Source organism: Diadema setosum, chromosome 11 (genome assembly GCF_964275005.1).
Source record: "Diadema setosum chromosome 11, eeDiaSeto1, whole genome shotgun sequence".
NCBI classification, from domain to species: domain Eukaryota; kingdom Metazoa; phylum Echinodermata; class Echinoidea; order Diadematoida; family Diadematidae; genus Diadema; species Diadema setosum.
Genome location: NC_092695.1, coordinates 14879154 through 14897495, shown reverse-complemented (window position 1 = coordinate 14897495; position 18342 = coordinate 14879154). Strand labels below are relative to the sequence as shown.

At 39.6% G+C, this 18342-nt stretch overlaps 1 protein-coding gene across 1 annotated transcript in view; it reads right to left on the bottom strand.

Moving 5' to 3' along the window:
• The window catches only part of LOC140235196 (prokineticin receptor 2-like), a 28800-nt gene extending 23827 nt beyond the window's left edge, over positions 1 to 4973 (bottom strand). Inside the window, exon 1 of the mRNA XM_072315229.1 lies at positions 4498 to 4973. Coding sequence (XP_072171330.1) covers positions 4498 to 4973 — 476 coding nt within the window. The remainder of the gene's footprint in view (positions 1 to 4497) is intronic.
• Positions 4974 to 18342: the final 13369 nt, after the last annotated feature.

Below are 18342 nucleotides of genomic sequence, written 5' to 3'. Positions count from 1 at the left end.
CTCTTACCCGGATGATACTGCTGGCAAAGACAGTTTGCAAGTTGCTTAGTAGCACTTTCACATAACTGACAACTGAAACGCGTACATGTATATACCGATATAATACATGTATATATATACATGTATATATATATATATATATATATATACATGTATATATATACATGTATATATATATACATATATATACATTATATCCAACCAAACAAATTTGGCTATTACATGCATAATCATGTTATCCACCGGTCATAAGAACCGGTTAAACCTTGGAAGTGTTAGGCATTAAATTAATGCTCATTTCTTTAACTTATCCCAAAAGGATTTCTCTTTCCCTGTTTGAGTCATAAAAGAAATTATAAAATGGGTTCAAGAATGTAGCCAATTGGAAGCGCTGAAATGAGTCACGTGTGCGTGCATTAATTTCTTAGTAAATGCACTAAGAAGAGTCTCTCTTCCACCTCCCTGGCCTGACGTACGTCACAATGTTTACACTAGCAGTGCGCACTCAATCAGTTGTTACAAGTGCGTCACGCGCTACTATACGCGCTGTCAATCCTGTAAACAACTTCTAGTTCGGGCCGCGGGCTGCCACAACAGCCGGCGGCCTTTCTTGTGCATAACACGTGGCGTACGTATACTCTTATACGTACGTACAGTACTTATGTGCGGGATTTCCGAGCGCGACGTGCGTAAATGTTTGGGACGAACATCTTCGGACATCTTGACTTTAGAGCGAGTGCTACATGTAGCTGACTGATATTGACCCACAAAGGTACGTGAATAATGCTGTTAGTTTTCGACCCATTTTATAAAACAAATGATGCACAGGATTATTTCATGGCGTTAGTGAAGGTGCGGCGCACTCTCGAGTATTGACAACGGTTGCAAACATGCACTCGGCTGCGCCTCGTGCATGTCGCACCATTGTCAATACTCTCGAGCGCGCCGCACCTTCACTAACACACTCTATCCTGTGCATCATTTGTATAAAAATGCATACCTCCTCCCAGACAAAGCACATTTCCTTCATGACCTGTGCAACACAAAGTCATGCTTTTCTCGTTATATTTGAACAAATTCTTCTTTTTTCCAAAAATCTTCCGATCAGTCATCCAGCTATTTAGAAAAGACTCAAAGCATAGATAATGATAGAGACGTGTAGTGCACAGACATAAGTCATGAAATAAGGCCCTAAAAACCTACCAGAACATGATCACGAGATCATTGGACGTCTCTACGAACAAACACATTTGGCATTAGAAACTCAGTGAAACCAGAATATACAATGTGGACTGAGTGGATGTAGTAACACATCATTGAACGTTAAAAGGAAATCAAATAATCCGTTCATAAGTTGTCCATGTTTAAAGTTCTATGAGAACCATCGACGGATGAGAAGACTACAGTTTGTGACGTCATTTATGAAGAACGATACGAGAGTGTATAGAGAAAATAACTACTATTACAAAAATTCAACATATTTTCACTTTTCTAGCATAATGAAAGACTTACTTACATTGTACCTATTTCACAAAGCAAAAGAAATGATATTACTCTTAGGCCCCTAACATAATATAATGTCAGTAAGAAGACGAAGGAATGTATACTTTCCGGGGGAAAAAAAATCTCATTTTGTAGAAATTTCTTTATTGTTCTTCATACATGACGTCACAAGCTGTAGTAGTCTTCTCACTCGGAGATAGTTGCACCAAAAATTTAAAAATCTATAACTTTTGAACGGATTGTCCGATTTTCCTCCAACTTCTACGGATGTATTACACTAATATTGCTGCATTCACTCAATACCACATGTATGTGGGTTTCATTCCCCTTTAAAAGTTCTGATCATATATAGTGATGGATTCAGATTGTTTGAGAGCCTACATCTGCGTGTGTTTGACAGGTTATTCAACAGCAGCGACCAAGGAATGGTATGGTTTCCACTCAGGCATTTATCGGAAGTACAGCTGTATGGGTTGTATAATCCTAGTCTCACTTACACCATACAATACATGCGACCCGGGCACTCTGATTACTATTTCGATTTCTTTCCTCTTTGATTTAGACTTCCTTATATTGCTCTTTGTCTGCGTCAGCGGTTGGTTGTTGTCATTGTTACTTCACTTTCACTGTACAGACTTTCTATTAGGATTACGAGGTCAATCTCAAAGATGTTACTGGTTTCTTATTGCACATACAATGCACCATCCAAACCCACAAAAAAAAAGAACAAAAATCAGGTGAACTTTACATATTACGAAGAGAAACCGTACTTTATGAAACCATAGTTTATGCAGCTCATGTTATTACTTGCAAATGTTAGAATAACCGATGAACGTTTACTCTAAGTAAATATTTCGATTAAGTTTAGCAATCACTTTTGTGAGTTGTGTTCAGAATACCACTGTGAACATTTTGGTCCCAAATTACAAATTTGAAGAAATGTACAGAAATCGCTCTTATTGAAACAAGTACATCTTAGAGAAGACACTGAAATGCCAATGTATGTGATATACAAGTGTATAACCTTACAATAATTATGATTTTTTTTTTGGTAATTTTGTTTTTATTATCTCAAAGGAAATCACAATGTTTACAAGTGATTCTCAAAATTAACGAGAACATGAAACATAAAAATGATAAACAATAACCATAAAGTCACGTACACAGAATAGATACATACAGTGGCAGATATTTGGAATGTACAACAAATATCAATTATGTGCGAAACTCCGAGACGGAATAAATTCATCCAAAGATCACTAACATCACCAATTTTCCATTATTGCATACATTTACTAACCTCTTAAACATAACAGAGCCCAACCACTACAGAAGTCCAGGACAAACAGAACTGGGTAGCGGAGCGATCCACGACACAAAACATAACCTCCCCCGCCCCCCTCCACACACACACATTCACACATCAACACCCAACTAAACCTCCTCACCCTCCTCACACACACACATAAACAAACAAACAAACAAACAAACAAACAAGCAAAATCGCTCCGGCACCCAATCCGGCCCATCCCAGATAGTCTGTAATGGATTCTTACAATCAACTATTAACATAAAACTAATATAACACCATCCAAAAGAGGAAAAATGCTGTACAATATTGTAAGTACGCGGTTGCATTAAAGCTGGCAGAATGCCATGAGCACCGTCTCGGAAATCGCCAAGTGGATTACATGAATCTGATGGCTGTCAGCAATGTAACATTGTATAATGCATTGTAAGACACTAGGCAAGTAATACATGTGGAATCATACTAGAATAAGGTGATAGGGTACAATAAACATTATTACCTGGTCATAAATTAGGCGCGAGGGGATCAAATCTCAAAACGCCTATACAATAATCATGATTATGTATGGGGATAGATGTACAAAAATTAAATTTGAATGAATGAACAATGAAAATGACCAAATTAGAATAGAGCCCTTTGAACATGGTTGTTATCGATATCATTGTAATAAAAATTTCTGCTGTACAAGTTTCTGTTACCGATGCCCTTCTGTGAATGTTTGATATAATGTATTTTTTTATAGCGCCGGAGGGGGGGGGGGGGGGGTGAGGATGTCTTGTGAAAGTTCTTATGCATGTATAGGTGTTGTTCTTTTTTGTAGTTTATATGTTAGCTCGTCTGTTCGAGTTTTTTTTTTTTTTTGGGGGGGGGGGTTGGCGAGATAATGCGTAAATGCTCAAAGGCGAAGTGCAGTGTCACTGGTTGAGGGGATAAGAGTGTGTCTCTTTCCGTTGAACTGGGGCATCTCTCAAGACATTGTTTAATTGTTTAATCATAGTCGTAGAATGTCCGTGACTTGCATGGCATAGAAAGGCATGTCCGCAGAATTGGTCAGCCGTAATTTTTAAGCACAGGTGGTAAAACAAATGTAGGTGTATAATAGTATGAAAGTGAGAACAATCGAAATGTAGTAAAGTCTTTTGGGTGTTTTCTACGTGGCGGCCGAGAACGCAATGAATGATACAGTAAGAATGCAATCGACTGCATTAAGTCACTTCCGAAGGATTAGGCAATGAAGATTAAGTGTCTTGGAGCCTACTGGTTCCATGACATTTGCTCCTGCGACAGTTGCTCCCATGAAACATCTGCACGCTTATCCAAACATAAACTCTACCCATCAAACTTAACCCTAATCCTCACATCATCCTAAACCTGAAACCCTATCACAACCCTAAACCCTAAGTCACTGGAGAAAATAATACTGGAGCAAATGTCGTGTCACCGGGCACACTGCAACCAAGGGACGCAAACCAGGCACCTCGTGAATGACAGTCCGTGGCCTTATCCAACAAGCCACAGCAGCTCCTCATGAGCGACAAGACCATGGATTCCTTGTTGGACTATCTGCACTATTCAGAGATACTGTACCTTGTATCTTGTGTTGTGGTGTGTGTGTGTGTGTGTGTTTTGCAAAATATCTGTCTTGCAGTTCATATATTCATTGGGTTCAATTTGGGTCTTCTTACCTGTCCACTGCTATGACGAGGAGCGTATTGACCGATACATAAAGGGACACTATCTTGACTGTCCCCACGATGGGACACAGGATTTCCGGGAGGGTCCAGTCCTGGACCAGGTACGAATGGAGAGTGAGCGGAGCGCTGAAGAGCGCCACCAAGGCGTCAGAAGCGGCCAGGTTACCTATCAGCAAGTTCGTGACGCTGCGCAGGCGTTTGTGTCTTGCAATCAGGAAGCAGAGCAGACAATTGCCGAAGCCGCAGACAACGATGGTGAGTACGAAAGACATGGTGAGGAATACCTTCACTCCCTCCGATACCACGTAGTTCGGTTCTAAGCACCCGTCTTCCATTGATCCGTACATGTAAAAACTGTCCCCCATTGATACGTTACTGTCCCACGTGTCGTCAAGGCTGTCGTTGTCGCTTAGCTGGTAGGCAATCCTTGCCTCAGCTTCTGCTCTTTGGTCATAACTTTCTGCCATTTTGTATTAGAGTGTTATTTGCCAGTTCAATGACAACTGAGCAACAGAAGGTTTGAAGTATTTTTCTTGTCAAAGTTATCAAGTCCTAAAAGCCTGCCCACATGCACTGTTCCAGCATTGAAGGACGTCCACGGCTAGAAACTTGGCACCAATAATGCTCTTCTGTTACCATGATGATTAGCACGACATCTACGTCTTGCTGTGAAAGATTTCCTTCTGTTGAACAGCTTTTTGTCCTTTGGTAGATTCCCTCAGTATCGAATAATCTATAATGAATGCAAGAAAACAAAAAGAGCACAGGAGAAAAATCAATCATGTGACATTTTCGATGACAAGAGTTGTCTCCATAAAATACATGTACGAAATGATGGAACGTGTAATGAGAGCTCCTCTGTTGTGATAAGGTCATTTCTGGCGATAATTAAAAACTGACAGTAATCTCCACTCGAGAACGCAGCACCTGCAGTTAGATGAGATTATGGTTGGCTCAAAGGTCTTCATGTTTATGGCGCCCATATAGTCCGTTTCGTTGGAAATGCCTGGTAAACTGCAATACATAAAAGGTGGAGACAGCATTTGGCCGTTGAACATGAACAAGTATTCAATCAAGGTATTTGTCACTTATTAGTATTCCACTTCAAGAGAATTTGAATGGATACGGTGCACATGCTTTCAAAAATGTTTTTCTCTGAATAAGCGGATAAGACAATTTTTCGAAAATAAATAGATGTTCTCTTTTGTACGTACTTTAATTTCTTTCCCTCTTACTTTTTTTTAAACTCCAGATTCATAATTGATTGTGTGTGTGTGTGTGTGTGGTTGGGCGCGTGTGAACTTTGATATGCATATAGATAGCTGAATGACGTCCTTATGAATAAAATATTTTAATTGAATAATTGGCAGGTCTCACTCACTCACACTCTCTCCCCCTCTCTCTCTCCATTTCTCTCTCTCTCTCTCCTGGGCTTCTTCCGTCTATTGAAATATCTTTCTTGGAGTTCTGTGTTTTCTAATCTCCTCCTTTTCTGTATCATCATTGTTCAGCACGTTCACATCCTTAAGTAAGTGCCCACTTTAACATAATTATTGGCCGTTGCGCACTTCCCTCCGATCTCGTCACCTAATTGAGAAGGATGTAGGGGAGCTAGGATCTGATGATCTCGTTATTTCACACTAAATAGGGTTAATGCCACGTGAGTGACCGACACAAATAGCGCCAGGGCCCCCAAATCGATATCACACGACAAGCCACGGCAGCTTTTCCCAAAGCTTGTTATTGTCGCCGTTGTTTTCGTTGTCGTCGTCGTCGTCGTCACCGCCGCCGTTGGTGTCATCAGTCTTATTCATTTTTGTTGATTGCCATTAAATCATGACCAGGTATGACCTCTTGTCATCCTGAGTTCACACGCTCCAAGCAATTTGTGATGTAAATAATGAAAGAATTACAAGACCATTATACCCGGTAGTTGTACGCAGGATTTGTCGCGCGTTCCCAAGGAGATCCTGACGCTAGCATAATACTATACATACACACTGACATACATGTACATAGTTACGTATAACGTACGGTATACGTGCACGCATTCAGACACAATGATTATACATCATGCAAGTGGATGCAACCACACGGACGGATTCTAACACAAAAGCTAATAAAAAAAAGAACATCCTCTCTTCTTCTTCTTCTTCTTTTTCTTCTTCTTCTCCTCCTCCTCCTCCTCCATCACCTTCTTCTTCCTGTACTGTGCAGAACCTCCTGAGAGTGTAGGCCCTACTTGTTTTTTCTCTTTTTCCTTTTCAAAGTTACATGTTTCTTTTTTTTTCCACCATCTCTTGTTTCAAGTAATTCCAGCAATACTAACAACGAGACCACCCCTCCAATCCAGTTTTCCTGACTATCTCTCATCTATGACATGTCTGCTGGTAATAAAAGTTAACTTTGCAGAGACACAAATATAGCAGCGATAAAGAAAAATACGTGCATGTCAACCATGGCTTCTCGACCCAGTATCCTGCTTGTGATATTATGTGCGCGCGGTAAGATAGGGCACGGAACTTTGCAGGCACCTCCTGAACCTACTCGATCATCGACATTCTTGCTTAAAAAACAAAAGAAAAAGAAAACGAGACACGATTCACACACACACACACATACACACACGGAGGGGTGGCTGGGGGATAATGGACTTGTCAGGTAAGGTATAAATGTCGACTTTAGGGGCTGAATTTGCTTTCAGCTGGCCCTGATTCATAAGAAGAGAGAGATAGAGATAGAGAGTACGAAAAAAAAAACAGTAGAAAGACATACAATGTTATTTCCTTAAAGAAAGCTTCAAATAAAGATTATTACAACTTTCATAGAAGTTATTTCCCAAGATATCAGTTTACATTGGAAGGAAAAGGTTTAGACCATTTTTAAGTATTTTTTTTTTGGGGGGGGGGGAGGGGGAGGGGGAGGGAGAGGGAGTCGAATAAACTTACATGCGGTGGCACGATGCAGATAGTTCAAACAATTATTACTGAGTGATTGCTTTTATCTCAAGAGCTTTGTTTGCTTGTGTGTGTGTGTGGGGGGGGGGGGGGGAGGGTACTATTCGAGGACCTGGTGTATGTTGTCGAAACTCCACCACATTCTCCTTCATTCTCACTAGCAGGCCTTTCCCCTTGGCCTGTTTTGATAATTACCCCTACCTTTAATAGTAGTCACACGCGCAATTGTGCAATATGACTATTAATTTCTTCTCCTATCTAAATCATCTCATAAGCCTCTCGATGATTTGTTAAAAAACATTTCATGAAAATTATGTTCTGAGTGTGTAGTTTCGCAACTGTAAACATTCCACAATTCTCCTGTTATTACAATATAGTTGTAGAATTAATTTGGTGCTAAGAAGACAATTATGTCTCCACCTCGCAGGTTGACAGAGGCATTATGTTTTGAGTTGTCTGTCCGTCCGTCTCAGCAAGATTCGAAAAACGGTTCCGTATACTATTTGGCTCGGATGACTGGTGAAATGAGAGCAAAATCTTTGATGGTCTAAGGACAAAAGTAACTGAGCTGGTTCAAAATGGTATTTTCAGTTGCTTCAGCTAGGAATGTTCAGTAGATATATTTTCTGTTTCTGAACATTTCTTGACAAGTCCTTATGAATATTTAAATCAGCAAGTTGAAGATGTCATGCTGTCACAATTTCTTATACATATTTCATATACAGAAATGAAAAAATATCTCATATTTCAGCTGTATGAATTTAAAATTTGTCATAAAACCACCCAAAATAAAAATGAACAAATGTTGATTCTTATATATCTTGGTATGGGAACATCATGCCTTTAGTTGTATTAGCTAAAAATAACAATTTTTCCGAATTTCGTATAATAGAAGAACAATTGTGAGGGTATGAAATCATCAACTCGCTGGTTTGAATATTCATTAGGACAGGTCAAGTAAGTGTTTTCCGAAAAATTGTCAAATTTCAAAATGTCATATCTTTCCTATTTTTCCGATTTTTGTCATTTTTGTATCATTCCTGTGGGGAATATTATTCTCTTTCTTTTGAAATTTATTTAGTTTTTTTTTTTTTTTTTTTTGGGGGGGGGGAGATTTCTTCTTTGAGTAATTGGAGATTTGTGTGTAGGCCAAAGGGAAATTTCAGAGGCACTGAGATCATCACCTCATCATGTTTAATACAGTGGATTTTACTAATTACTCGTTACTTCTTTGAAAAGTGTGAAACTCTTAAATCCTATTACACTGTACTTTCGTTTTCCTTGCGTATGGTTTTACTATATGAATAAAAATCGACTTAAACATGAGGAAAAATGCACTTTTACCCTATGAAAGTCATGATGTAGCTGATTATCTACTGGCAGTTTTAGAGCTATAGACGCATGAGAATACATGCACACAGACATCTCCGATTTAAAATCTCAAGAAAAAAAAAGTGGGAATGGAAGGTTGCCTTTCAATTTTAGGTAACAGATTTGCATTTTGTTTTCCTATTGCTTTACGTATTGCTGGAGCAAACTGGGAAGGTGAATGTTCAACTGTGAAATATCGTAATAATACATGCATTCAGGTCGACGGAACATCCAAGTCGCCTGTACGGTAGGCTACGAGCATTCGCTCAAATTTCGGTCACCAATGACATGCAGAGCACTGTGGATGGCACAAGGCTGAAGGGATTATAGTTATCATCTGCTCTGAAAAAAAAGGTAGCTAGCGGCTGCCCATCCTCACTCCTCCGGCATATGCCAGCCTTGGTGAAATATGTCGAGGTTGTGTGGGCGATCATTTTAGATATTTATCCAGTCATCTTGGAACATCTTCCATCCATCATCAATCATTTCTCAAGGTCGCTATGAAGGCTCACTTCTAATTATGTCCTCATAACACGGAGCAGAGTTAAGATGATTTGGATGAATTATTCAATGAATTCACCTCGGAAATCAATAAAAATGTATCATCGACATGACAACGTATTCAGTGATTAAAAAGAAAAGACAATCGTCAAACCAATTTAAAAGGAAACTTGGGGGCATTTAATTTATCACTTTCAAACCAGGGTAAAGACGTTAGACCAGTGAAAATGCCATCATGGTCGGTCATACTATTTCTGTGTTTGTCCATTCCTGACAATGTTTGAAGCTTGTCGTAAAACACCCAGAGCGATATCTATCGGCCTAAATGTTTCAATCTTCTGACAATGAAAAATGACAACCATTGCAAAATATTGCAATGAATATCAAGCCTTGTGTAGAGCAAGTGTCACATTTGGTCGCCGCCAAGAAAAAAAAAATACTTAAATGGTTAAGGAATATTAAGTTTTCGGGTTCAGTTTCAATTTGTTTTATTTCTCCACTTGTGTAAATGAACAAAATGACAGATCAACAATAACGTTCTCATCTGTAATCAATAAGAGTATGTAGCTTTGACTTTCCAAACGTCGTGAACACCCGGCCAGCACTCCTTCACACTCCATCGCCATGGAAACATGAGAAAAGCCAACGAGACGTTACGCCCTCTTGTAAGTGTACGAGACTTGTGTAACCTCGTGCATGCGGCGCGGTTCACTGCTCAGAAACCGAAACAAACGCGTCAATGTCAACAGATAAATAGGGCCTATGTATACGAACATATTATTGTAGTATGAAAACATCGGTTACACAAATCAACCGTTTGCATGATATTAACACAGCCAGATTTACACAGCGTACATATCTGCTGTTAACTGTTGTTTTATATGCAAATTACCAATATAAGCAACTGCTGAATTACGTCAAAGTGTTTAAGTTCCTTACTTCATGTATTCAAACATGATGTGAGTTATTAACCATTAAATCAGAAATAGCATGCACCTTAACCCTAATCCCACCGGGTTTTTTGAGGGACTTGAAACCACCGGGGGGGGGGGGGGCCTTTTTGGCCCCCCTTCAGATCTCGGTCGTGGATTGCGCGATCCTCGCAAAAATTTGCACTAAGGTAGAGGCCAATGTAATCTACAAGACTGTATGGTTAGATTTTTCAAAATAAAAAAAAAAGTTAATTTATGTACTTTATATTAATTAATTTATGCAAAAATATTTTTTTTCTTATAAATCAAAAAATAAAGCTCCAAGACTTCTAATTTTTGGTGAACATATTCTTTTCAATATCCTCAACAATAATATTGAAGCAAAAATTCGGCTTCATAATCATTTCTTATCTATTTTATTGTTTATTGAATTTCTTATGTATTTCTGTTTTTGACTTTTTGTTTTTGTTGTTTTTTTGTCAAAATTTGTCGCAGAAACTTTTTTAAAGCATAATCAGGCTAAAATAAATCATTGCAGCCATTGAAAGTAAAAATATTTATTTTTGTATGAATTAATTGCAAAAACACAATTTATATTGGATTTGTACACAAAATCATGTTTTTCAGCAATTTTGGGGTCGACGAATTTTTTTCAAAGGGGAGTGGCTTCAAAATGGTATGCCCAGGAGCAACAAATTTGGTCTCAAAAGTTGCGCGATACTTGAAAGAAAAAAGTCATAAAATGTCGCGGCGAGAGCATCACGCATTGCGGAATAATCACGCGAAACTTCGAGGGGGGGGGGGGCAAAATGCCCCCGCCCCCCCGTGCGAATAGGGTTAAGCAAACACAACATTCTGACGGAGTTTATCGGAAACTGTAAATCAGAATGCGTAAACAGTATCATTTCTAGGATTAAAGTTATGATTAACTTTTTTTTTGTATGTTCCAACACCAAATAATCTCAACAAATCCATTAGCATAATGATTTACTAAATGAAATTCACCAGGCGAGCTTGCCTAGTAGCTTACCTCCTAGATGTAACACATTCCAATGCATTCTGTATGTTTTGCATGGATATTTTTGTTAAGTTCACGAATGGACTGATTTACGTACAGTTTGGGGTAATCATCAACTTGCCGCTACAAGGCATTTACAGGAATAGGCTTATATATAATGACGTGTAAAACAAGAAAATATACCTCTTTTTAAGGTAGATATTCAAATTCCATGTCGCATTCACTGCTTCACAAACTGAAGAGTTTTCACCTTTAAGGCATATCATCGTTTCGAGTTTTTCTACACCATGCCATACTAACGCAGCTCATAATTCATATGTACATTACAGCGCAGATTAGTCACGCTCCTGTGCCTTCACATCTCAATCCTGAGGCAGGGATGGCATTGCCACTAGTCACACGTGACCACGCACTCGAGCCCACCGTGGCATTACATGCGCATAATAATAATTGAGGAAGCACCTTCAAGGCAAACACACATGATTTCAATGCGACGGTTCCGAACGAAATCACTGCTATAACTGTTGAATAATCTATTCATGTAGAGTCAAAATATAACTGTTTAGTGCATTGCAAGTAATAACATCACTATTGTAAACAGTATACCAATTTCAAAGTACAAGGAAATAGAAATAAAAACAAAAATATAAATATAAATAAAAAGACTAAGCTAACAATATTGCAACTTGCAAACACTATTAATCGGAAATATAGTGAAAACAAAAACGCAACCCGTAATACATACACACATGCACACGCACTTGCCTACAGATGTCATTTCATACCTTTATATGATTTGTTGAGGTAGAGTTGTATTGATTCTATTGTTCGTAACTTCAAATTTCGTCACTTACAAGTTACATTTCTTTGTGCGAAAACTTGCTGCCTAATGGCAAGGTAATATAGAGGATCAAATGTAGACATAATGAGTAAACAAAGACACCTACCTTGCAAACCATACTAATATTCTTCAGTTTTGTTTGTTATTCAGTGACATACGTCAATGGTGGAGTAACAGCAATGTATTCGTTAGAGCACGTGCAACGATGAAATGAATCTCGAATGAGTAATAGTATGCAGAGGCCGGTGACACGACATAATATGTTCCTGCGATAGTTGTTCCTTTCTTATTTTCTCCAAGGACTTAGGATTGGTGTTATGCATTGGGTTATGATAGGGTTCTGGGTTTAGTCCAGTGGAGATTAGGATTAGGGTTAGGTTTATGTTTGTGGGTAGACTTTATATTTGGCTTAGCGCGCAAATATTTCATGGGAGCAAATGTTGCAGGAGCAAATGTCAAGGAAGCACAAAAGGCATCCACAGTTGATTGATTTTGGCCCTAGTGAAAGAAATTACCATTATGATCAATGAAGAGATACATTATGATCTGTGTCATGATTTTAGGACGTGGAATTTCGTAGGAGCCCACGTTAAATGATGCAGTTTCCACTCAAGCCTAGTCGACGGAGGAGGTTGAAGGGGGAGAGCACGACAGATGTCTACTCTCGTAACCTCACTCCTGTTACCTGGTAACGAAAAAGTTTAGACTATCGTCTTCCGCAACGTGACTGTCAAAGCAAAGCGCTATGCATTAATACAACACGCACGATGCGGATTGGTACATGAAGTGTATTCTTTTTTTGCTTACGCTGACTGTATGAAATCCGAGGCCCTCTGCCGACTAATGAAGCCCCTGCTCATCTACAGCGTGTAGTTTGTCCGTATTCCATGCGATACCCACTAATCCTGAAGGCCTGACGATTTTAATGTTCAACTCCTTTGTCTCCAAGATTCGACTGGATGGTCTGAAACGTTTCCATATTCTCACACTGTTTATATTTATCGACCTCGAATCGAAATGGTTTTTCATGTCTGTGTCAGATGGACGCTTGTGGAAAACTGATAAGACCGCGCATGCGTTCGATGTATTTTCTTAACATCACGTTACTAATACACGACTTATCATGTTACTAATGACTTCAGTGCGGATATTCTTTTTTGCTAGAAACTCCCCTCTCAGTAAATTTCCCGGCACCATTTTCCAAATATCACGCAGAAGTTTTAACAGCTCGTTATTTACTAAAAAGAGGGAAAAAGATAACCTCTTTGCAAAATCGTGTTTCTTCATGTACAGCCCTTTTAAAACACGAAGTTTATTCCTGTAACCAAATAACTCATCATAAAGAGGAAATTTCGTTATCTTCACGACCATGGAACATTACTCTAAAGTTTGGGTCTAAGTCCTATCCTAGTTCCTCTTCCACTCTCCCTCTCCCACTCCCTCTCTGCTTAACATTCTCTCCTCCTTACTACCTTTTATAATTGCTATCCATTGCACATCTATTCAAATTTAAATCAGTCATTCACTTATCCTGAATTTCCCCAATGCCTTCTTAGTCCCCTTCTCGCCCCTTCACATCAAAGTATTAAAAAAGCAGTGACTCATTTTATGAAGCCAGAGGATGTCCTGTCCTCGTCACCCTCTCATGGTATCCAGCCGTGAAAGCGACCCCGTCACAGGCGGCTTCTATTCAAGCCATCGGTATGACGAACTCGCGCATAGATAGGCATCCCGTCCTCTTCCTGGAAACGTCGACGTCGGTTGACTTTCACTTCCCTGAAGAGGTTAATCTCTCCTCCATTTTACAGTAACGGGTTCAACAATAATAATATGTTAAACATTTCAAAAACGTGCGTCACTCTTGTGTTACAGTTCTCGGCTCGAAGGGCTTGGGAAGCACATGTGGAATTCAATGGAGGGAAACTTTTCATAGAGCACCACACACACACACACACACACACACACACACACACACACACACACACACACACACACACACAAGAGAGAGAGAGAGAGAGAGAGAGAGAGAGAGAAACACACACACATATAATATATATAATATATATACATACGTATATTCACCATCCAACATGGTGTTACACACGCATGACACGGGGACAAAAAGCCAGCAGCTGTTTTTAGACATTGCCCAAATTTCGGATTTAAAATTAATTCCATTTTTATTTTCCCCATCGCAATATAAAATTATGTAAACTTTCCCCAGATTTGATCCTGTCATTGAATATTTCAATACTCCCCTCCGGTTTTGAAAGACGTTTGGTAGTTGTGGGCAAATCATGACTCATTCTAAAGTTTCCCACCAGCGACAAAGATCTTTGGGCTATGAGGCAAAACCACCAAACAAATTTTCTCCTCAGGAGGCGAAGTGACCAAAGGACATCAAGTATGAACTTTTTGGACCGTATTTAAGAGGCAGAAAAGATTGCCCTTTGAGAATATCATTTTGCATACAAAAGCTTCACTGAGACCAGTGGTGGATCTAGGCAGAAGCGCAAGGGGCGGGTTTGTATGCCTTTAGTATTATTATTATTTTTTTTACTCATCAAATCGCCTTTGCTATAGTGCTGGGTAAGCAGGGACGCAAAAAAGATTATCACTTTATCACCAAATCGCCTTTGATATCGCGCACTTTTTCATAAATTTTCTTCGAGTTCACTTTTGTCGCCTCTGCCCGATTTGTCAAATTTGTATTTTTCAGATATATAGGGTATGATCGGGTACAACATCAACATATCTGGACCCAAAGCGATGTTACAAAGCTGTATTTACATCAACACATGTTCGGCCATACGCTAAAAGCTACGCTGTGGAATGATATAACTGCGCTGTGAGTGTGATCTGACCGATGTATCCGATCTATGAAACGCTGAAGCCCTACGCTGTAAACGACATCTGCGATCTAATTCCCCGCCCAGAGAGCTGAAAAGTGTTCAATGTGCCCACAAATGCCCCAATGTGACTGCCATTCCCAATCAGACGGCCTAATCTAGTAAGAATGGCATCGTAACAGGTCTCTGTTTTATATATGGATTTGCTAAATTTTGCTTTGACTGATTTCTCATAATTTTTTTTTATATTATATCCCTGCTTTCGTACCTTGTCTTTTTTCTGTGTATAAAGATTGATTAATTCGTTCGCAAGAACTCGACCGAGTCCTCTTCTTGATGTTCTATTAAGACAATTACTTGTTTATTTTGTATTTCTTGGCGTTCTTGGGTATCTGCTTTGGTTTTCTCTTTCCCTCGGCTTCTGCTTCTTGATATTCTGTTTCTGTTTCATCTGCTACTTCTTCAGCCTCGACGGGTACAAGAACATCTTCATCCTCCCAGTCGACAATTGCCTCTCTTCAACCGCCTCTAAATCAACATGTTTGGCTAGCAGCGTAACAAGGGTATTTTATCTGCTGCATCGGAGAAGGTGATCGCTTTTATAGGGGTAAGAGCAATATTCAGGCGATATTCAGTCTGCTTCAGCGCAGGAACAGCGCAGTTGAAACCGCGACAGGGCGTTACTGGCACTGAAACAGCGTATAACAAGAGCAAAAACGAGACCACATTGTCTTGTTAACGTCCCGTTTTGTTGCTGCTGATAGGGCTTCCCTAAAAACAAAAAAACTGCTACGTTCATCCTGATGTGTTTGCCTTGCCACTACGATCTTCCCGCTTACGACCCAAGGCGGGGACTTTGTACATGTTCACAATTTCTTGCCCATCTGAAAAAAGAAAGAAAGAAAGAATGCCCGCTTTTACTTCGTCGTCGCAGGGATGCTGCTGCGATGCCTCCGATTTAAACCGATCCCTGTGCGCTTTTGCAATTCTTCCCGGATCTGATAGAGCCGGATAGATAGGGGACTAGCACGTGATAGTGGAAGAGGGCTTTAAGTTCATCATTAAAAGTCAGTGTTTCTATTGTTCCTCAAGAATAAAAGGTATTTTATTTTCCTTTTTGCATTTTATAAACAATCTATCCCGCGCTTTTATTCATTAAACATCAATGTTAAGGTCAGTGTTTTTTTCTCTAAAAATGCTCTCAAAATGCGACTTTTCAACATGTTTTTCCAAAAAGTTCTTACCGTGGGAGGGGGTATACAAACTCCCACACCCTTCCCCGCTCGGGCGCTTCGGTTTTGCTTTGTCGTCACAAGGACGTCACAAGGATGTTGCTAGCATGGCTTGGTTGCTTCTGATTTAAACCGATCCCTATACGCTTTTGCCATCCCCGATATGATATATCGGGATACATATCGGGTCCAAATCGTAATAGTGGAACGGGGGCTTAACTTCATCATTCAAACTCAGTATTTTTATCGTTACTGAAAAAATGAGAGGTATTTCATATTTCTTTTTATGTATATTACAAACAACTAATCCTTGTCTTTTAGATAACACTGTTTAAGTAGTGTAATGCAAAAGTGCTCTAAAAATGCGACTTTTGAACATGACCTTTTTTTTTTCTCAAAAAGTCCTTATACCCTTGCACACTTTTTGCCCGTTGGTCTTTCGCACCCCCCCCCCTTTCAAACTCCTGGATCCTGCAGACTGCCTATATTTTTTTTTTCTCAGTGAACATTACTATACTATTAGTAGTTTCGTAAAACATCAAGATGTGGAGACGTTATTCAAAGAAACAACAGATTTGAGGTGATGAAAACAGACTCCCTCAATTTTCGAAACTATTGCAATGGCAAAAAAAAAAAAACCCACCCCAGCAACAACAAACAAACAGTGATGAAAACCGAATACACGAACTAAATGGGGCAGCGTATAAAACGCATCCAGCGTCGCACCTGTCGTGCAAATATTCTTGTGTGTCTAAGACGATCTTATATTACTCATTAATCAACGAATGTTGTCTTCATGGTGATTCTCAAGGACTCGCACTACAAACCTACCTCGCATCGATCATTGAGTTCGTCCTTGTGTAATTGCCCTGGTGTAATCACCACTGCCACCACTGCGCTATAGTGACCACATTCAAAAGTTGCCTACACATGTTCACTATACTCACAATGTATGCTTGGGACAATCATTAATCCACTAAAATCTAATCATCAAAGAAGCGTGTTACCATTTTCCCTGTATAACGATCTATTTCTGAAAGTCATCATCTACAAATGCCGTTCAAAGTTTAAAATGATAGTTTGGCGATTTACATCTCTTGCCATTAGAGTACGGCATCTAGGAGATCTATCCAAAATTGATCGATATAATATTTTATGTCAACTCTCAATCTAAATCCGGGATACACAGTCACGGTAATAGCAAGGGAATTGATGGATTTATCCCTTTTGCGCACTGCACACTTTCAAATAAAATTTACCAGCATGAGTTTCAAAATCGAATTAGTTTGATTTGATCTATCAGCCTACCCTTAGCTAGGCCGTTATAATTGGTGATTTCTTTGTACATAGTGTAAATGGCATGTTGAGGTGGTAGTCCGAAGGCCTGAGAGGGTTTACTCCCTCGACTAACCAATCACACAGCCCCTGGTGCTTGATCGAAACCAGTCACTACGTCTTCCAGAGAAATATAACGTTTTCAGGTGCATCCTGCCATCGCAATTTTGCATGCAACCATAAATAAGATAAATAGATAAATAAGTGAAATAAGAATGAAGACATCATCCATCGAGGATCATGCATTGATTATACATTACCAAAATAAATAAACGCAAAACAAACAAAATACAATATTGTGTAGAACGGAGTAGCGTAAAAAGTCGCATCACCATAGGTGCCAGTCTGCATTGAATCATTATACATGTTACAGGTGGAGTCAGACAATAATATTGTGCACGACACATCGCGCCCTCTGAAAATTCCACTCCATGGAAATGACAACAAATGTCATTGCTCAAGCATCAGGGTAGGAATTTCGCATGGTGCACATAAACGATGTTTGTTCTTCGAGTCTCCTTCCTCCCATCCTCAAGATCCTCGCTGATATCAACCTATTTTTTGTTTTTTGACAACTTCGCCGGGATTTCACCATGCTCTCGACGTGAAGTGGGTTCTTTTACTTGCATAGAGTATAAGTCTCCTACGGACCGAAGGCCCTAGGTCTTCTACGAAGGCTTGGCAACGAGGATAAAGTGCCTTGCAAAGGACACTACTGCCAGACTGGGATTCGAACCTCACACGTGTGTCGTCTTATCTGCGTGGAAGCCCGTCATCTTATCTGCGTGGTGTTAATTGCT